The 22,635-nt window shown below is 42.8% G+C and overlaps 1 protein-coding gene across 1 annotated transcript in view; it reads left to right on the top strand.

Annotated features, from left to right (window-relative positions):
- The window catches only part of LOC118855542 (solute carrier family 5 member 4-like), a 57,340-nt gene that overhangs the window by 19,387 nt on the left and 15,318 nt on the right, over positions 1 to 22,635 (top strand). The window contains 5 exon segments of the mRNA XM_036765665.1: positions 22 to 127; positions 2,033 to 2,113; positions 4,428 to 4,648; positions 12,744 to 12,879; positions 20,858 to 20,965. Coding sequence (XP_036621560.1) covers positions 22 to 127; positions 2,033 to 2,113; positions 4,428 to 4,648; positions 12,744 to 12,879; positions 20,858 to 20,965 — 652 coding nt within the window.

The following is a 22,635-nucleotide window of genomic DNA, read 5'->3' as shown; positions in this document are numbered from 1 at the left end:
GACATCTTTTCTCATTCCCAGGTGGACATGTTTTCAGGAGCCATATTCATCAATTTGGCCCTCGGTTTGGATCTTTACGTAGCCATCTTCCTCTTATTGGTCATCACGGGGATCTTCACTATTGCAGGCGAATCCTTCAGCCTCTGCTGGGGACTCTCTATCTGAGCACTGCCCTCTAGGACCCTGGACTCCCCAAGAGAGTGTCTACCATAGAAAGTCTGATTGAATAAACTTGGGGTGTTTAGACAGGAAGGGAGAAGACTTAGGGGGTCCATGATCCCTAACTTCAAGCATTTGAAAGGGTGTCATGGAGCAGAGGGATTAGACTGGTCTGTTTTGCTTTGCCCCACAAGGCAGAACCAAAAACAATAAGGGGACATTGTGAGGAGGCAAATCTGGGCTGAATGGATGAGGGAACTTTGTGACTGTGAGAGCTGCCCCAAGGTAGGACAGCCTGCCTCCAGAGGTAGTGAGTGCACCATCACTGGAGATCCTCAAGCAGAGATTGCATCATCATGTGTCAGGAATATTATTGTAGGTATTTGAGCGGGGGGGGGGGGGTGAGGCATGGGCCAGACTCAATGGCCACTGAGGTCTGTTGCCGCTCTGAGATTCTGTGCTTCTGTTACTAAGATAAGGAGGAAGGACTGTGGTATAATGGAAGGCAGTAGGAGGCCTGGGTTCAAATGCTGGTTCTGCTTTTGTGAGATGTTGGGCAAGTCAGGATACTTCTCCAAGCCTGAGTTTCCTCACCTGTAAAACAAAGGTTGTAGAGCAGCCAGGGACTTCTGGGATCATTGAGTCACAATCCTATGGGTCTATACTACAAGGACACAGCACCTATTCATTGCCAATCTCTGACCTGGATACAGCCCAACCCAAAAGAATGCAGCCCCATGACCTAGTTGCTGGGACCTGGACATCTGTGGTTTGGAGAGGGGGGCCAAAGAGCAGGGGTCAAGGTTTTAGAGGAAGGCGGGGAAGGGTCAGGTGTGTACAGTCCAAGGCAGCAAGTGAATGCTCACTGAAAGGGGACCCAGAAGCATCACACACACACGCACACACATGCACACACTGAATGCCAGGTTCAACCTAAAAGGTCAAACCAACCCAAACAGTCCCGGCAATGCAGCATCATACAAAGAGCACATATCTGGATTTATGGTGCTTAGTTCCAAATTCCACCTCTTCTACCTGGGTGGTTTCAGGTGGGTCAGTGCCCTTTTCTGAGCCTCAGTTTCTCCCTCTGTGACAAAATGGGGTTTCACGTAGTGGTCCTGGAGGCTCTAAATCTCATGGATACCAACAACTGACAGGTACATAGGGCTTCACACTGTCTTACTGAGCATCACAACAGCCCTGGGTGAGTTGGGCACTACAAGTGAGACCATAGATGGGGAGCTAGAAGGGACGTTAGGGCTCTTAAGTTTCAACTCCCTTCTTTTATAAGAGAGTAACTAAGGCCTGGAGAGGTGAATGTACCTGTCCAAGGCAAGACAGGTTAATGCCTAGTAAACAGTAGGTGCTTAATGAATACCTATTGATGAATTCCTTGATTGATTTGACAGAGTACAGATTTGAACCCAGGTCCTCAGACCCCTAATGCACCTTTCTCTCCATGTATAATACTGTTACTATTATCTTCACTTTTATAGAAGAAGAAACTGAGAATCACAGAGTTCATGTGACTTGTCCTGGGCCACAAAGCTAATAAGGGCCAGAGGCAGGATTTCAACCCAGCAATGACTCCATGGTCACTGCTACATGTACTATACCAGATCATACATGATTCCTGGCCATTGTGGAAATGTATTGGGTCAGGGCATGAAGATATAAGAGAGGAGAACCAGGGGGACACAAGACCAAAGGACTCTTCGAGGTGGGTGAGCCCAAGCCATGGAAAAAAGCCAGGAGTGCAGGGAGATGAGAGAAGAGATACACAACATTAAAGCAACAATGGTTTCTGTGTTACTGCAATGTGCTCCTTCCCCTGGAATCCAAACGTCCTCATTTCTCTCCTCATCCTTGGCAGGTGGCTTGGCCTCTGTGATTTACACTGATTCCCTGCAGATGGTCATTATGCTGGTCAGTGCATTCATCCTTACTGGCTTTGGTAAGTAGAGCCAAGGGTGGGCAGAGACCTCCCTGGCAGATAGAGGGTGGCCCTCAGCAGTGGGAGGTGTTGGATGAGATCCAGGACCCAAGGAGCCTGTTCCTGCCTCTGTCTGTCTGTCCCTGTCCTCTGGGGTTTCTATTCCTGCTCTCTAGAAATCTGTGCTTTTAGCAGTAAAGGACTCTAGGGAGGAGATGAAGAGTTCACTTTATCAGGGAGATCAGTGTGGTCTAGTAGAGAGGGCGCTGGACATAGATTCAAATACCAGCTTTGGCATTTAACTCTGTGATCCAGGCCAAGTCACTTCCACTCTCTTTGCCTCAGTGTCTTTTTCTGTAAAATGACAGCATTGGACTAGTTGACCTCTGAGGGTCTTTCCAGTCCTACATCTATAATTAGCCGGGGCCCACGTGTGGTCTCAAATACCAGCTCTCCCCAGGTTTTCTCTTGTTCCAGGGATGGATTGCTTATTCCACCTATCTCCACTTTAGTATGTTAGGGTAATGTTCAGAAAGGTGTGGCCAGTCTCTCTCTGTCTCTGTCTATCTCTCCTTCCTTCTCTCTCTCTCTCCCTATCTCCGTCCTAAGGGTAAGACTGGTGTGCGTTTGTGTGTGTACATGTATATATTTCTGCTATATGCAACGCTATATGCGTACCATCTGGTTCACTTCCCATTTATACTAAATTAGTTACCATGACACCATTAATTTGTAAACACAAAATTTTACCTGAACAGCAAGGCAAGTGCAATAATAATCATAACATTTACTCAATAGAAGACAAATGCAGAAATAATAACTTTTAATCAAGATAAGACAAATCATGAAAAACCAAACATTCCCTGCCCCCTGGAACCTGGGTCCTACTCTCCTACCAATGCATGCCAGTCTCCATGCGGAAAAGTCAAACACACCCTTAAAAAAGATTCATTTCCTCCTTATCTGGCAGTGTGTATAAATAGATGCCTGAATGTTTTTTGGTGACTGGGGACCATTTTCCCTTCTATTATTAATATATTTCTTATTGGTCAATTTGCTTCTACTCAAGGCCTTTATTGATTTTTCTTCTTCCTGAGATTTTGGTTAATTCATTTTTTTTCTCTTTTTTTCCTCTATTGCTCACTTTTTGACTCCTTTCCCTTTGATGGCAATTTCTCTGGGAGCTGGCCCTCAAAGCTGTCTCAATATCCTCCCACACTGGGCAATTCATAGTTCACTAATATTTGCTTCAGATGACTTCTAGGAAAACAGATTTTTCCCCAGTTTGTTCTTTCCCTCAGGTTTAATGGAATGGACAAATTCCCCCTGCCCCCGAACACACATACACACATGCACACACACACACACACACACACACACACACACACACACACACACACAAATGTTTTGCCCCATTGTCTGCTGAAACTCTGTTGTGGCACCTCTCCTTGATGTTGCCATGATCCCCCTTGCTTCTATCACAACCTGATCAAGTTTCTTTAGCTTGGTTCTCCTTGGCAGCATGGAGGAAGGTGGCAGAATGTATAGTTGAGTTCTGTTGCAAGCCCGTGAGTAGACTTGTTCAGCTTTGCTGCTTGGTGGGAGGCGAGGGAGGGTGTTCTGGGTGAGCATAGCATGGGAGTAAATATTAGCCTTCTCTGTTAGTATTTCATTGAGTTTTTGCCTTGTATGGGTTCTTGGTGTCCTACACAGTGGAGACAGATAACATTGCTTTATCTTTTCCACATAATTGCTATTTTGGAGAGGTATGAGAGTACACCATGAAAGTCTAATTGTGAGTTACATAGTCCCTGTCTAGGGTTAGAGTTCAGAAAATGGTTTAGGGAAAACTTGTCCAATCATCTATGCTTTCTGGGAGAGTGTAGGCCCTACTGTGGGACTTCATAGTACTCTGTCTACTGTTGGGGCTTGGTGGCCCTGACGAAGTGGTCTTGTGCTAACAAAGTCCATAGTGCATCAGTGGCCTATGATGAAACCTTCTTGTACCTATATCACTCAGTCAATAAACATTTATTAAGCACCTGCTGTGTGCCAGGCATTATGCTAAGCACAGGGACAGTATAATGAGAGGTGCTAATTAACTCAAGAACAAACAGGAATGCCATGATACAAGATAATTTGAGGTGGGAAACAGGATGACCTGGAGGGGATCAGGAAAGGCTTTTGCCAGGGAGAAGAGTTGGAGGGACAATAGGTTTGGGACACTACATTTGTAAATGGACATAATTATCATGGTGTGAGGACAGGTTCACCTGATGTGGCCTCTTGGCTCCCATTGAACACTGAGAGTTAACTTTTCCCTGATGTTTTTTAGCTTTTGCAGAAGTAGGAGGGTATGAAGCCTTCACTGAGAAGTACATGAAAGCCATCCCATCTGTCATCACAGACAACAATGTAACTCTGAACCCAGAATGTTACATGCCCAAAGCAGACTCCTTCCACCTCTTCCAGGATCCCATCACTGGTGAACTGCCATGGCCAGGAATCTTCATTGGAATGCACCTAGTTTCTGTTTGGTACTGGTGTGCAGACCAGGTGAGAAGTCCCTGAGAGAGGAGAGACCTAAGGGTCATTTCACGTTTCTCTACACAATAGAAAGAATGGGATCCTAGACCTAGCACTGGAAGGGACCTTAGAGATCTTCCAGCCCAGCCACCTCCTCTACCAATAGGAAAACTGAGGCCTGGAGTGGTTAAGTGACTTGCCCAGAGTCATATGGCTAGTGAAAGATAGAGGCAGGATTCAAACCCAAGTCTCTGACCCCAAAGCCAGTGGTCATCCCACTGTACACTTCAACCCCTTCATTATTCAGATAAATAAACTGGCTTAGAGAGCTTAGGGGATTTGCCCAAGATCACCCAGAAGGTGTGTGTAAGACATGCCTCATGCCCTCCCTGCCTCACCTGCCTCTTAGAAATCCTGGCTTCCTTCAAAGCTCTGCTCATGACCTTTCCTGGCCCTCATCTTGTTAACTGCTCTCTACCATTGGAAATTCCTTTGTGTATACTTTGCCTTGCCTTACTTGGGTGCATCCCTTGAGAAGAATGGAAACTCCTTGAGCAGAGGGACTGATCCATTTTCAACTCTATGTCCCTAGAGACTAGCACACAGTGGGCATTTCATAATTATTTGTTGAGGTAAATTGAGTTGAAGAGATGAAATTGAACCCCTGCATGACCCCGGGTAAGTCACTTGACCTTGATTGCTTTCTGGAAATAAAAAATTGAACCCAAAGCTGACTCCAAGGCCAGTGCTTTTTCAGGCTACCTGAGAAAAAGATGATGTCCTTGTTTGTACAAAAAAAACTTTGTTCTTTCAAAAGTATTTCCCAATCAGTCTTTCATTTGAAAGTCCCAAGAATGCTTTGAGGGAGGCAGGGCAAAAACGAACAGTTTTATTTTACAAAGAAGAAAACTAAAGCCCACAGAAGGGCAATGGCTTGCCAAAGGTCACAGCTATCCAGGGAGTGAGAGATGGAGCCAAGGACTCAGATATCAATATTGCAATGTCAAAGTGGCAGTGAAACTAAGAAGTCAATAGCACCATGAATACAAAGTGAAGTGAGAGGAAGGAGGGAACAGAACCACTGAGGCACTGAGTCACAGAATCTCAGAGCTGAGTTGGCCAACAATCCAGTCTTTGCTTGAATATCTTCAGTGATGGGGCACTATCTGGCTCCTGAGATATCCCACTCCTCTTTTGAAAAGCTCTATTTTCTAGGAAACAAGCAGACCAATAACTAACAGACACCAAATTCCAGTTTTCAAAGATCTATTACACTTCACTTCCTCAACTTCTCCTTTTCTTTTCCTCTCTCTGTTTCCTTTTTGACTTCATCTTTTCTCACTTTTCCCTTCCTCTATCCCTCCTTTTTCTTCTTCTCCCTGTCTTTCTCTCGTCCTTCTTCTTCCTTTCTTCTTTCCCTTACCTTCTCTTCCTTTATACACACACACACGTACACACACTTTTCTCTTTTCCCTATCTTCTTGAATACATACACACTCATTTCTTCATGTTTTTATTCAGCTACAGTTCAAATTTCATGGGATCATAAATTTAGAGTCTCCTAAGATCCTCTTCATCTTGCAGAGGGGAAACAGGTCTAGATATGGGAAAGGACCTGCCCAATGTCACACAATTAAGAATCCCAAACAGAAAGATTGTCACAGAATGATGGCTATAATTCCCCCCAGGGTCAGACTCATTCAGCTCTGAAGTCTTTCTCTGATTAGAAGCAACAAGAGGTAGTTTGTGATGATTTTATGGTTGTCTTTCAGGACACTAACCTCAGAAGTTTAGGAATGTGTCCACAAGCATCCACAGCTTGCCTCAATGAGCCAGTATGCAATAATCATACGTTAATTCATCTAAAACTCCCTTTAAACCATATTTTCAGCCTGTACTCCATGTTCTCAAAAATTATTTCCTCATTTCCCTTCCCTACCTTGAATTCAGCCTTTTTCTGCACAAATATTTGTGAAAGGCAAGGTCATTGTTCTCCTCCCCTTTCTCCCATCATTTGGACCACGATCTGCCCTTTATCATGTCCCCCTATCAGCAGCAAAACTCAGAGGATCACACTGATCATAGAGTCCAATACCTTCATTTTACAGATGAGGAAACCAGTGCTCAGAGACATTTAAATGTTTGCTTGAGGTCACATGTGGAGTAGTTGTAAGAGATGGGATTTGAACCCAGATGCTCTGATGCCACAACCAGCTAGTCGATAAACATTTATTATACACCTACTATATACCAGGAACTATACTAAGCATTCATGGTACAAAAAGAGGCAAAAAATCCCCATCCTCAAGGAGCTCACAGTCTAGTGGGGGGAGACAACATGCAAACAACTACACACAAACAAGCTGTCTGCAGGTTAATTGGAGATAATTAACAGAGGGAAGAACCTGGGATTAAGAGTGTTGAGGAAGATGGTGACTGGAAAGCAGGGACTTGCATGAGCTCCCCCACCCAGGTCCCTCCAAACACCTATAAAAATGGCTCTGAACAAATTCTAGAACTGCAGAACCCACAAAATAGCAGAGGGAAGCAGGGCTCCAGCCCAGGACAGCTTAGTTGTCGTTGGGTAAAGTCTATCACGCACAGTGCTGGGAGCAGAGTGTAGCAGAGCCCAGAGTGAACCACGCCTGGACCAACCAGACTGGGAGCTGGGTGGAACAGGCCCTAGCATTCTGAGTCAATGAGCTGTGGCAGTTACCAGACACCAAAGACAACAGAGAAGAACTGCAGAACCCATGAAATAGCAGAAGGAAGCAGGGCTCCAGCCCAGGACAGCCAGGATGGTCACTGGGTAAGGTCTATCACCCAGAGCTGGGCACTGGGAGCAGGGGGAGCAGAGCCCAGCGTGGGCTGCACCAGGAGCAGAAAGACTGGGGGGTGGGAGAAGCGGGCCCTGATGCCCTGAATCAGTGAGCTGTGGCAGTTACCAGACTTCTCAACCCACAAACACCAAAGACGATAAAGAAGGTTAGTGGGAAAAGCTGTGGGGAGACAGTGAAGGAGTTCGAGGTTTGGCCACCGCCCTGGGGGCGTTGAAGGTGGTGCAGCTCTGAGGACAGAGCTACAGATGCAGTTGCTTCTGGCCCCAGGCCCACCTGGGAGGAATTAAGTGGCAGATCAGAGCCAGAGGGCAGAGCCTGCTTAAGATCTGAGTTGTGGTCCATGTTGGTGGTTCTTTCAAGAGTAGGAGCGCTGGTGTGACAGAGCTTGCTGTGTCCAAATAGCTCTGAAAACAACAGCACATTCCCTCAAGCTTGGAACAAAGAACACTTTACTCTACAAGCTGTCATACCCCACTGAAAAACTCAAGGGTCAAGTAAGTTGGCTGGGAACATGGCCAGGCAGCAAAAACGCACCCAGATTCAGTCTCAGACTTTGGAATCTTTCTTTGGTGACAAAGAAGACCAAAACATACAGCCAGAAGAAGTCAACAAAGTCAAAGAGCCTACAACAAAAGCCTCCAAGAAAAACATGAACTGGTCTCAGGCCATAGAAGAGCTCAAAAAGGATTTGGAAAAGCAAGTTAGAGAAGTAGAGGAAAAATTGGGAAGAGAAATGAGAAGAATGTGAGAAAACCATGAAAAACAAGTCAATGACTTGCTAAAGGAGACCCAAAAAAATACTGAAAAATATACTGAAGAAAACAACACCTTAAAAAATAGACTAACTGAAATGGCAAAAGAGCTCCAAAAAGCCAATGAGGAGAAGAATGCCTTGAAAGGCAGAATTAGCCAAATGGAAAAGGAGGTCCAAAAGACCACTGAAGAAAACACTTCCTTAAAAATGAGATTGGAGCAAGTGGAAGCTAGTGACTTGATGAGGAATCAAGATATTATAAAACAGAACCAAAGGAATGAAAAAATGAAAGACAACGTGAAATATCTCATTGGAAAAACCACTGACCTGAAAAATAGACCCAGGAGAGATAATTTAAAAATTATTGGACTACCTGAAAGCCATGATCAAAAAAAGAGCCTAGATATCATCTTTCAAGAAACTATCAAGGAGAACTACCCTGATATTCTAGAGCCACAGGGCAAAATAGAGATTGAAAGAATCCACCGATCACCTCCTCAAATAGATCCCAAAAAGAAATCTCCTAGGAATATTGTCGCCAAATTCCAGAGCTCCCAGATCAAGGAGAAAATACTGCAAGCAGCCAGAAAGAAATAATTTGAGTATTGTGGAAACACAATCAGAATAACCCAAGATCTAGCAGCTTCTACATTAAGGGATCGAAGGGCTTGGAATATGATATTCTGGAGGTCAATGGAGCTAGGATTAAAACCAAGAATCCCCTAGCCAGCAAAACTGAGTATCATGCTCCAAGGCAAAATATGGATTTTCAATAAAATAGAGGACTTTCAAGCTTTCTCGGTGAAAAGACCAGAGCTGAACAGAAAATTTGACTTTCAAACACAAGAATGAAGACAAGCATGAAAAGGTAATCAAGAAAAAGAACAAGAAAAAGAAATTGCAACAGACTTACTAAAGTTGAACTGTTTTGTCGACATTCCTACATGGAAAGATGATGTGTATGATTCATGAGACCTCAGTATTAGGTAGCTGAAGGGAATATGCATATACACATATATATGTATGTATATATATATATATATATATATATATATATATATACACATGTTTATGTGTGTGTGTGTGTGTGTGTGTGTGTGTGTGTATACATTTGTAAAAAGAAATGAAACGGACAGGGTCAAGGGAGAAAATTGAATAAAGGGGGATAGGATAGGAAGGAGCAAAATATAGTTAGTCTTTCACAACATGAGTATTGTGGAAGGATTTTGCATAATGATTCACATGTGGCCTGTGTTGAATTGCTTGTCTTCTTAGGGAGGGTGGGTGGGGAGGGAAGAGGGGAGAGAACTTGGAATTCAAAGTTTTAAAAGAAGATGTTCAAAGAAAAAGTTTTTACATGCAACTAGGAAATAAGATATAATATACAGGCAATGGGGAATAAACATCTATCTTGCCCCACAAGAAAGTAAGGGAAAAGGGGATGGGTGGGAGTAGGGTGACAGAAGGGAGGGCTGACTGGGGAACAGGGCAATCAGAATATATGCCATCTTGGAGTGGGGGGAGGGTAGAAATGGGGAGAAAATTTTTGATTCAAACTCTTGTGGAAATCAATGCTGAAACTAAAAATATTAAATAAATAAATAATAATGAAATTAGATTGGAGCAAGTGGAAGCTAGTGATTTGATGAGAAATCAAGATATTATAAAACAGAACCTAAGGAATGAAAAAGTAGAAGACAATGTGAAATGTCTCTTTGGGAAAACCACTGATCTGGAAAATAGATCCAGGAGAGATAATTTAAAAATTATTGGTCTACCTGAAAGCCATGATCAAAAAAAGAGCCTAGATATCATCTTTCAAGAAATTATCAAGGAGAACTGCCCTGATATTCTAGAGCCAGAGGGTAAAAGAGAAATGGAAAGAATCCACCGATCACCTCCTGAAAAAGATCCCAAAAAGAAAACTCCTAGCAATATTGTTGCCAAATTCCAGAGCTCCCAGATTAAGGAGAAAGTACTGCAAGCAGCCAGAAAGAAACAATTTGAGTATTGTGGAAACACAATCAGAATAATACAAGATCTAGCAGCTTCTACATTAAGGGATCGAAGGGCTTGGAATCTGATATTCCAGAGGTCAATGGAGCTAGGATTAAAACCAAGAATCCCCTAGCCAGCAAAATTGAGTATTATGCTCCAAGGCAAAATACAGATTTTCAGTAAAATAGAGGACTTTCAAGCTTTCTCAGTGAAAAGACCAGAGCTGAATAGAAAATTTGACTTTAAAACACAAGAATCAAGAGAAGCATGAGAAGGTAAACAAGAAAGAGAAATCACAAGGGACTTACTAAAGTTGAACTGTTTTGTTTACATTCCTACATGGAAAGATGATGTGTATGATTCATGAGACCTCAGCATTAGGGTAGCTGAAGGGAATATACATATATATAGACAGGGGGCACTGTGTGAGTTGGATATGAAGGGATGATATCTAAAAAAATCAAATTAAGGGGTGAGAGAGGAATATATTGAGACAGGGAGAAAGGGAGAGATAGAATGGGGTAAATTATCTCACATAAAAGTGGCAAGAAAAAGCAGTTCTGTAGGAAGGGAAGAGGGGTCAGGTGAAGGGGAATGAGTGAATCTTGCTCTCATTGGATTTGACCTGAGGAGGGAATAATATACACACTCAATAGGGTATCTTACCCCACAGGAAAGAAGGAGGAAGAAGATAAAAGGGAGGGATGACAGAAGGGAGGGCAGTTAGGGAGAGGAGGTAATCAAAAAGAAACACTTTTATAAAAGGGACAGGGTCAAGGGATAAAATTCAATAAAGGGGGAATATGTTAGGAAGGAGCAAAATATAGTTAGTCTTTCACATGAGTATTGTGGAAGGGTTATACACAATGATATGCATGTGTCCCATATTGAACTGCTTGCCTTCTTAGAGAGAGTGGGTGGGGAGGGAAGAGGGGACAGAATTTGGAACTCAAAGTTTTAAAAGCAGATGTTCAAAAAAAAGTTTTTGCATGCAACTAGGAAATAAGATACACAGGCAATGGAAATAGAAATTTATCTTGCCCTACAAGAAAGTAAGGAAAAAGGGGATGGGAGGGGAGTGGGGTAACAGAAGGAAGGGCTGACTGACGAATGGGGCAACCAGAACATATGCCATCTTGGAGTGGGACGGAGGGTAGAAATGGGGAGAAAATTCGTAATTCAAACTCTTGTGAAAATCAATGATGAAAACTTAATATATTAAATAAATTTTTTTTAAAAATAGTGTCTAGGAAGGCTTCCTGTAGAAGGATACATTTTAGTTGGTATTTGAAGGAGGTCAGGAAGTTCAGTAGGAGGAGGGAGAACATTCCAGGCACAGGGGATAGGCCAGAGGAAGTGCCCAGACCTGAGATATGGAGGGTCATGTTTGTGGGAGGGCTAGGAGGCCAGGGCCACTGGATGGAAGAGAACATGGGTGGGATGTACAAGGTGAGAAGACTGAAAAGGTAGGAGGAGGCTAGGTGATGAAGAGCTTTGAATGCCAGACAGCATTTTGTATTTGATCCTAGCAGCAATGGGGACCCATTAGTGTTTACTGAGTAGGGGGTGACATGGTTGCACCTGTACTTTAAGAAAATCACTTTAGTGGACAAATAGAGGTTGGACTAGAGAGAGACTTCACATGAGCAGAGCCTCCAGCAGCTACTGCAATTATCCAGGTATGAGATGTTAAGGGTATGTTCTAGAGGGGTGGCAGTGTGAGAGGAGAGAAGGGGCTGTATCTGAGAGATGCTGCACAGGTGAAATGGACAGGACTTGGCATCAGCTTGGACATGGCAGGGGGAGAGAAAGTGAGGAGTCCAGGATGACTGCTGGAATGGGAGCCTGAGGAACTGGGCACAAGGTGCTGTCCTCTACAGCAGTAGGGATATAATGATCAAGTGAGGGTTTTTTCAGCATAAAGGAGACCTAGGCATGTTTGTAGGCAGTAGGAAATGAGCCAGTAAACAGAGAGAAATGGAAAATAATTGAAACAGTGGGGATGACAGAGAGGGGGGCAATGTGTTAGAAGAGATAGTAAAAAATGGGATCACTTGAGCAGGTGGAGGGGTTTATCTTGGTAAGCATTAAGGCCACTTCAGCCTATGAGATAGGCTTAAGGGAGGAACCTGAGTGATAGGAGATGAAAAAGAGGGGAGAAGAGGGAGCTCAGAGTGAATGCCTTCCCTTTTATCCTATGAAATATGAGGTTTTTAAGGTTCTCAGCTGAGCAGCTGGGGGAAGAGGGGTCATGGGAGATTTAAGGTTGTCCATCTTCTGATTGAATATCTCCTGTGGTGAGGAACTCACTACCTACCTCCTAGGCTGTCCATTCCAGTGCTGGAGTGCTGGACAGCTCAATTGCTAGAACATTGTTTCTTAGGCTGAGCTGAAGGCTGCCTACCTGGAACTTCTACCCATTACCTGAAATGAGGATCAGGCTACATCGCCCTCTGTAGGCAAGGGGGCATTTTAACTTGAGTAAGGGAGCCCTGGGATCCTTCACTATTGACACTTTCTGTTTCCCTGGCAGATAATTGTGCAGAGGTGCCTCTCAGGGAAGAACCTGTCCCATGTGAAGGCTGGCTGCATCTTGTGCACCTACCTGAAGCTGCTGCCCCTCTTCCTCATGGTGATGCCTGGCATGATCAGCCGCATTCTGTTCCCAGGTAAGTCTTCCCTGACATCTGCTCACCCTCATGCTCTGGGAAATACAGTGATGGTCCAAGTGTTCGTCATACATCTTCTCTACCTCATGGTCAGTTATGAGTGTTATTATCATGTGTTTCTCTGCAAATCCTTTTCTCTTCAAGATCTTATTTTGGGGTTTGGACTATTTTCAGGGGAACTTGCAGTTGGAAGGATATAGCACAAGGGAAGATTCTTGCACTAAATCTGAGGTCAATGAGACCCAAGTTTGGATCTAAGCTTATAACTTACTAGCCATGTGATTGTCCCTTACCACCTGGCAAGTCACTCTCATCACTGGTCCTGAGCTTCCTAATCCATGAAATTAAGGGGTTAAACCAAGTGGCCTCTAAGGCCCCCTTGGGTTCTAGATCTGCTTCTTGATCTAGATCTGTATGGTACTTTCAGGTTGTGATGGAACCCTTGTGGAACAGGACATCTACACTAATTTAATTTTCAATCTGATCATGAGTGGCCCCAAAAACACCCGTTATTTCTTTTTTCATATTTTTAAAGTGCCAACTTCCCTGCTTTAGTAGAAAGAAGTGGAAGAGAGGGGCCTTGGTCCTCCATAAGAAGGTTCAAAGTTCTGGGGGTGAGGGATGTAGGTATACAGGCAGATAAGCAGGGGATGAAGCAGAAAAACCAGCACACAGCTGGAAGTTGGCAATTCTACTCAATTCATGGCATGGACCTATTCTGTTATGATTTGGGTCTGAATGTGGGAACTTGAAGATGGGAAATGAACTTCTAGGGACTTTATTGATGCAGATCAGTTGGATTGTAGCTAACAGAGGTTTTCCTCACTGGAATTCTGCAGGGTTATTTTGTTATATTACTAATGAGTCATGGTCTGAAATGTATCCCCAGATCATAAGGTTCCGGAGAAAAGGGCACTCTTTCTGATTAAAAACAGTAACAAAAACCAACCCAAACTGCAGTCTAAACTCTGGCTCAAGGGAGAATTCTTTTTTATTTTTTTTTTTGGAGTTTCATTATTTATTTATTTATTTATTTAATATTTTTAGTTTTCAGCATTAATTTTCAGAAGAGATTGAATTACAAATTTTCTCCCCATTTCTACCCTCCCCCCCACTCCAAGATGGCATATATTCTGATTGCCCCATTCCTCAGTCAGCCCTCCCTTCTGTCACCCCACTCCCCCCCCCATACCCTTTTCCTTACTTTCTTGTAGGGCAAGATAGATGTTTATGCCCCATTGCCTGTACATCTTATTTTCTAGTTGCATGCCAAAACTTTTTTTGAACATCTGTTTTTAAAACTTTTGAGTTCCAAATTCTCTCCCCTCTTCCCTCCCCACCCACTCTCTCTAAGAAGGAAAGAAATTCAACATAGGCCACATATATATCATTATGCAAAACACTCCCAAAAATAACCATGTTGTGAAAGACTATATTTCCCTCTCTCCTATCCTGTCCCCTTTTATTCAATTTTCTCCCTTGACCCTGTCCCTTGTCAAAAGTGTTTGCCTTTGATTACCTCCTCCCCCTGTCTGCCCTCCCTTCTATCGTCTCACCTTTTTATCTCCTTCTTCCTTCTTTGCTGTGGGGTAAGATACCCAATTGAGTGTGTATGTTATTCCCTCCTCAGGTCAAATCTAATGAGAGCAAGATTCACTCATTCCCCCTTGCCTGCCTCCAATTCCCTCCTTACAGAACTGCTTTTTCTTGCCACTTTTATGTGAGATAATTTACCCCATTCTATCTCTCCCTTTCTCCCTGTCTCAATATATTCCTCTCTCACCCCTTAATTTGATTTTTTAGATATCATCCCTTCATATCCAACTCACACAGTGCCCCCTGTCTATATATATATATATATATATATATATATATGTATGTATATTCCCTTCAGCTACCCTAATGCTGAGGTCTCATGAATCATACACATCATCTTTCCATGTAGGAATGTAAACAAAACAGTTCAACTTTAGTAAGTCCCTTGTGATTTCTCTTTCTTGTTTACCTTCTCATGCTTCTCTTGATTCTTGTGTTTGAAAGTCAAATTTTCTATTCAGCTCTGGTCTTTTCACTGAGAAAGCTTGAAAGTCCTCTATTTTACTGAAAATCTGTATTTTGCCTTGGAGCATGATAATCAATTTTGCTGGCTAGGGGATTCTTGGTTTTAATCCTAGCTCCATTGACCTCTGAAATATCAGATTCCAAGCCCTTCGATCCCTTAATGTAGAAGCCGCTAAATCTTGTATTATTCTGATTGTGTTTCCACAATACTCAAATTATTTCTTTTTGGCTGCTTGCAGTACTTTCTCCTTAATCTGGGAGCTCTGGAATTTGGCAACAATATTGCTAGGAGTTTTCTTTTTGGGATCTTTTTCAGGAGGTGGTCAGTAGATTCTTTCCATTTCTCTTTTACCCTCTGGCTCTAGAATATCAGGGCAGTTCTCCTTGATAATTTCTTGAAAGATGATATCTAGGCTCTTTTTTTGATCATGGCTTTCAGGTAGTCCAATAATCTTTAAATTATCTCTCCTGGATCTATTTTCCAGATCAGTGGTTTTCCCAATGAGACATTTCACATTGTCTTCCACATTTTCATTCCTTTGGTTCTATTTCTTGATATCTTGATTTCTCATAAAGTCACTAGCTTCCACTTGCTCCAATATAATTTTTAAGGTAGTATTTTCTTCAGTGGTCTTTTGGACCTCCTTTTCCATGTGGCTATTTCTGCCTTTCAAGCCATTCTTCTCCTCATTGGCTTTTTGGAGCTCTTTTGCCATTTGAGTTAGTCTATTTCTTAAGGTGTTGTTTTCTTCAGTATTTTTTGGGTCTCCTTTAGCAAGTCATTGACTTGTTTTTCATGGTTTTCTTGCATCATTCTTATTTCTCTTCCCAATTTTTCCTCTACTTCTCGAACTTGCTTTTCCAAATGCTTTTTGAGCTCTTCCATGGCCTGAGACCAGTTCATGTTTTTCTTGGATACTTTTGATGTAGGCTCTTTGACTTTGTTGACTTCTTCTGGCTGTATGTTTTGGTCTTCTTTGTCACCAAAGAAAGATTTCAAAGTCTGACTCTGAATCTGATTCCGTTTTTGCCGCTTGGCCATGTTCCCAACCAACTACTTGACCCTTGAGTTTTTCGACAGGGTATGACTGCTTGTAGAGTAGAGATTACTTTGTTCCAAGCTTGAGGGAATGTGCTGTTGCTTCCAGAGCTATTTGTACACAGCAAGCTATGCCACACCAGCACTCCTCCTCCCACAAGAACCACCAACCCAGACCACGACTCAGATCTTAAGCAGGCTCTGCCCTCTGGCTCTGATCCACCACTTAATTCCTCCCACCAGGTGGGCCTGGGGCCTGAAGGAACTGCAGCTGTGGTTTTGTCCTCAGAGCTGCACCACCTCTGATGCCCCTGGCACAGTGGCCAAACTGCAAACTCCTTTCACTCTGTCCCCACAGCTTTTCCAACTAATCTTCTCTGTTGTCTTTGGTGTTTGTGGGTTGAGAAGTCCGGTAACTGCCACATCTCATTGATTCAGGGTGCTGGGCCTGTTCCACCTGGCTCCAGGTCTGGTCGGTCCAGGCACAGCCCATGCTGGGCTCTGCTCCACTCTGCTACCAGCTGTATGTGTGATAGACCTTAACCAGTGACCATCCAGGCTGTCCTGGGATGGAGTCCTGCTTCCCTCTGCTATTTTGTGGGTTCTGCAGTTCTAGAATTTGTTCAGAGCCATTTTTATAGGTGTTTGCAGGGACCTGGGGGGGAAGCTCATGCAAGTCCCTGCTTTCCAGCCACCATCTTGGCTCCACCCCCCTCAGGGGAGAATTCTTAACCAATCAAAAGGCAGAGGAAATCATGAAAGACAAAATAGACAGTGTGTAGAACACAAAATTAAATACCTTTTGTTGTAACTAATTTTAATAGAAATAGAATAAGAGTAGAAATTGTATAGTGAGATAAATAATTGAATCACCTGTCACTGATTGCTTTGATTACCTTTTGTGGTAACCGGTGATTCTACATATGGATGGTGTGATGCTGGCTGGTAGAGAACTTCTGTTTTCTTGGTGTTCATTGTTAGGCCAAAATTAGTGCAAGTAGCAGAGAATCAATTCATACCTCGTTGCATCTCAGCCTCAGAGGCTGCTTTGAATGCGCAATCGTCTGCAAACACAAAGTCACATACCATATACATCCAAGATATGCTGTATAAGGGAATAACACAAAAGCCATTACCTAATAGAGAAATGATCAAATAATATGAGTAAACAGTTTTTCAAGAGAAGAATCTCAAACTATGAATAGCCATTTGAAAATATGCTCTAAATCCCAAAGAAAATATAAATTACAACAGCACTTGATTTTTATATCAAACCATGAAAATTGGCAAAGATGACCGAAAATGGGAACAATCAGTGGTAGAGGGGCTGGGTGAAGACAGGTATGCATAAACTGTTGGTGGAGTTACGACCTGCTCCAACCATTCTGGAGAGCAGTTTTTGAATTATGCAAGAAAAATGACCAAACTGGCCATATTCTTTGACTTAGCAATCTCATGCATCAGCAGAGTCCCCAGAAAGGCCAATGGCAGAGATGAAGGTTCTCAACACAACAAACATTTTGAGCAGCACTTCTGTGGTAGTTGGCAGTTTTCCTTTGTTCTTGAGGAGGACCACAATGGCATCACTATGTTTGGGGCAAGTTACAGGGTGTCAGACTGTGGCTGATCAGACCAATATGAGCTCAGAATGCTCTACCATAGGGCGAGCACGAATATTCCATATGAACATTTGGAGTGTGTGCATCTCAGGTTTCTTTGGAGCTATTGCAATTCTGCTTCCCTCATAGAGCACTGTGCCCTTTTTGATGCCATGCATTTTTTGCCAGTGTCTACCATGTCATGCAATGGATTCCAAAGTTGTTCAGAAAGACTCTGAGAGGGTCCTTATATTGCTTCTTCTGACCACCATGTGAGTGCTTACCTTGTGTGAGTCCTCTTTAAAATAGTCTTTTAGGCAAGTGTGCATTTAACATTTGAACAACGTGGCCAGCTATTCAGAGTTGCACTCTCTGCAGTAGAGTTTGATTGCTTGGCAGTTTAGCTCCCGAAAGGACCTCAGTGTCTGGTCACTTACCCTGCCAGATAATTGTCAGAATCTTCCTAAGATAATTCAAATGGAAGTCATTCAGTTTCCTGGCATGCTACTAGCATACTGTTCAGGTTCCATGGCACACCATGATGACATCAGGACAATGGCTACATAGAACTACCTCTTCTCTCTCACACTTTTACTTGGAGCCTCCCAAAAACTGATCTAGCTCTGGCAAAGTGTGCATCAACCTCATAATCTACATGTACATGCCTGAATAACATATTGCCAAGGTAAGTGAACTTATCCATAGCATTCAAAATTTCTCCATTTGTGGTAACTGATGATTCTACATATGGATGGTGTGGTGCTGGCTGTTTTCTTGCTGGTAATTGTTAGGCCAAAATTAGCGCAAGTAGCAGAGAATTAATTCATACTTTGTTGCATCTCAGCCTCAGAGGCTGCTTTGAATGCACAATCATCTGCAAATGAAAAGTCATATACCAAACTCTCCCTCCACTTTATTTTGGTTGTAGCTTTTTCAAGTTAAATAATTTATCATCAGTGCAGTAGCTAACCTCGATGCTATTTTCATCTTCATTGAAGGCATCTGACAACAGTGCAGAAAACACAATGTTTAAAAGCATGGGAGCAAGAACTCAACTCTGCTTCCATTGGTGACTGGGAAAGTGTGAGAGCATTGTCCATATACAGGACCTGGACAAGTTTGCTGTCATGAAAATGGCAAACAATAATGATGAATTTCTCTGAGCAACCAGATTTTGACATAATTTTCCATAAGTCTTCATGAATGACAATAACAAAGATTTTAGTTAGATCTACAAACATTGTGTACAGACCTCTGTTCTGCTCCTGGAGTTGTCTGGCAGCAAACATCAAATCGACCATTCCTCAGCCCTTTCTGAAGGCACCCTGGCTCTTGGGTATATAACCATCTGCCAGGTGAAGGATCAGTCTATGAAGGAGGACTCTGGCAAGAACCTTGCTAGCAATGACTAACAAAGGGACCCCACCCTCACCCTGTGACAGTCACAGGAGGACCTGTTTCCTTTTCCTTTATAGAGATGGAAAATGGAGGCATCCTTGAACTCCTGGGGGACAACCCCCTCTGCCATGTAACCCAGAAAATTTCAGTCAGCTTTTGTATGAGCAGCGGACACCTTGCCTTGTGTATCTCAGCTGGAATAGAATCAGCATCAGATTCCTGGGCATAGAAAAGAAGCTTAATGACATTCAAAACCCCGTCTTCAGTTGGAATTTGGCAAGAAAGAAATTGACTTCAACCTGAGGTAGACAGTGAATGGCTTCAGCATTAATTGATGACGTTCTGTTGAGAACATTGTAGAAGTGTTCAGCCCATCTCTCCAGGATCAATTCCTTATCACTAATCAATGCGGCTCCATTAGCACTGTTTGTTGAGATGTACCATAGGTCTTTGGCCCATAAATAGCCTTCAGGGCATCATAAAAGCACTTTGGATTGTTACTATCAGCATAAAACTGAATTTCATCTGTCTTCTTACTGAGACAAGAATCCTGCATCTCTCTCAGCTTCACTTGTAATTTGCCTTTGATGGAGTTAAACACTGACTTTTTAGAGATGAATGAACTCACCCGCTGGTAAACCCTGTGGAGTTCTTGTTTTTCTCTTAGCAGCTTCTGAATTTTCTCATCATTTTCATCAAACCAGTCTTGATGTTTGCGAGTGTTCTGGCCCGATGAGTAAATGCAGTGCTGCACACCAAATCTATGAAAGTTGCCCACTCCTTTTCTCCTCTGCTGTTGCCAACCATGTGTTGGTTCTGCTTTCCCTCCAAGTTAGCAACGAACTGTTCCAGTTCAGAGCAGAGCTCTAATCTGTTGACATTAAGTCTTCTGGTAGTTATCTTGCCTTGGGGCCACAGGTTTTTTTTTCCCTTTTGACAATGAGATTTAAGTGACAAAGGAAGTTCACTTACATGGCATATTTACCAAGTTAAGCCTCACAATAGCTTTTGGAGGTAGGGAGATAGGCACCACAGATATACAGATGAGGAAACTGAGGCTCACTGATAGAAAATGACTAGCCCAGGATCACAGAGGGATTGGGAAAGATTTCTCTTTTAGCAACTTAAGGCTGCACCAGTGTTGGGTTTCTAATCCCCATGTGATGCAATTAGAGCCTAAGGTGTCAATCAGAGCCCAAGGGTTCAAACAAATAATCCATTTGATAAAAATACATTAAAATACCCCATTAAAACCAGTTCCCAAGGCAGTTAAAAAGAAATTCAGGGAGATAAAAACACTGGCAAAGAGGTTAAAAGCAAGAGCCAAAGCCCCCCAAATTTCACATCTATACACACACACACGCACACACGCACACACACACACACACACACACACACACACACACACACACACACATATATATATATATATATATATATATATATATATATATATATATATATATTTTCTGGGTCCTAGAGTGCATTTTTTTTTGAATGCGAATATTTAGCTTGGAGAGGATAGAAATTTTGAAGTCTTCAAGGGGTATAACAAGGACAGCAATAAAATATGTTTTTAATATGTGTTTAATTGTCAAGACATCCTGGGAGATTTCAATGAAAAAGTGGGAAGCAGAGGGACAGGGTTTTTTGCCCTATTAGATGTTATCCCCAGATCTCAAATTGGGCACATGTCTCAAGAGGGTCACTTCTACTTGGGAGCTGCTAGGCAGAATGTCCTGGCCCCAGGATATTGAAGCCCATCAGTCCCTGCCAAGGCAGACACTCAGAAGTTTCCTTTCCAGGTACTTCACCAGAGGACTTGGCTCTCTTCACTGCTTAGACTGTAGCTGACAGGAATTCTCTCTGGCTCTTTCCACAGATGAAATCGCCTGTGTTGTACCTTCAGAATGTGAGCAACATTGTGGCACCAGTGCAGGCTGCACCAATATAGCCTACTCAAAGCTGGTGATAGAACTCATGCCCAATGGTTAGTATCTCTGTGGGATCTTCATGTCATCCACCATAGGGTGTCATAAGCAGTGAATTCAGTGGTCTCTGGCAAGTATTGGAGCCCTTTTTCACTGAGTCCCAGGGCTGGGAAGGACCTCAGGGGTCCTATTCCAATCTGACATTAAGAACCCCCTCTACATTATACCCAACAAGGAGTCACTCAGTCTCTGTTTAAAAACTTCCAATGTCAGCCCGTTCCACTTTGGGTTAATGCCCATTGTTAGGATGTCTTTCCTAACATCAAGCTGTGGGCCATAAAATTCCAACCAGCAACAAAATTCATTGAGAATGAGCTCCAAGCATATTCAATTTATTAGGGATACCAGAGGTCCCAGTGGGTCCCAGATTTTCCGTATGATCAGGGACCCCTCCCCTTGGGTGCTAGCTACTTTTATATACATGGAAAGAACTAAAAATAGAAGGAGAACATTACAACTCATTGATTGATCAGTTGCAGAAATGGGGAAATCTTTTTATTTTTCATTGATTTATTTTTAGTTTTCAACATTCATTTCCACAAGATTTTGTGTTACAAATTTTCTCCCCATCTCTCCCATCCCCCCACCCCAAGATGGCATTCTGATTGCCCCTTTCCCAAGTCTGCCCTCCTTTCTATCACCTCAATCCCTCCCCATCATCTTTTTCCTTACTTTCTTGTAGGGAAAGATAGATTTCTATGCCCCATTTCCTGTATATCTTATTTCCCAGATGCTTGTAAAAACAGTTTTTAACATTTGTTTTTAGAACCTTCAGTTCCAAATTCTCTCCTCTCCTTCCCCCCAACCTCCTCCCTGAGAAGGCAAGCAATTCAATACAGGCCACACACGTATCATCATGCAAAGTACCTCCACAATAGTCATGCTGTAAAAGACTAGCTATATTTCCCTCCATCTTATCCCATCCCCATTTATTCAGTTTTCTCTTTTGGCCCTGTCCCTTTTCAAAAATATTTGCTTCTGACTACCCCTCCCCAAATCTGTCCTCCCTTCTGTCATCCCCCCACCTTATCCCCTTCCCCCCTACTTTCCTGTAGAGTAAGATAGATTTTCATCCCAATCGAGTGTGTATTCTATTCCTTCCTTAAGCCAAATCCAATGAGAGTAAGGTTCACTCATTCCCTTACACCTCTCCCCTTTTCTCTTCCATTATAACAGCTTTTTATTGCCTCCTTTATGTGAGATAATTTACCCCAAAGAAGTGGGGAAATCTTATGCATGGCTAAGGGAAATGCCCATCAATCATAACCACTTTGTCAACACAACTTTCACAGATCATGAGACCTTCCACAGCAGGTCATCAACTTCAGGCCATCTCAGCAAAGGTCGTAAGATCCCTTCAGTAGCATCTAAGGGACTTCCACAAGTCATAAAAAGCTAGTGTTTGACCAACATTATCTTAGGGTCCAAGAAAGTTGTGGGTTTGAAGCAAAGGTCACAAGGGAGTGGACAGCAGTGCTTCACAGGGGTGAGGTGTATTGTACCAACAAATGAATTTTTACAGAGTGGTTTGAGGGGGAGTAGTGTAGCAATTACATTTTTATTACATTTCCAATAATCATTAATATATAGTAATTACTCATAACCCTTGTAACCATATTAATATATGTATAACTAACTTAAACAATTCTATTATGTTTAATTCACTAAC

Source organism: Trichosurus vulpecula, chromosome 1, assembly GCF_011100635.1.
Source record: "Trichosurus vulpecula isolate mTriVul1 chromosome 1, mTriVul1.pri, whole genome shotgun sequence".
NCBI classification, from domain to species: domain Eukaryota; kingdom Metazoa; phylum Chordata; class Mammalia; order Diprotodontia; family Phalangeridae; genus Trichosurus; species Trichosurus vulpecula.
This window is presented reverse-complemented; position numbering and strand designations above follow the sequence as displayed.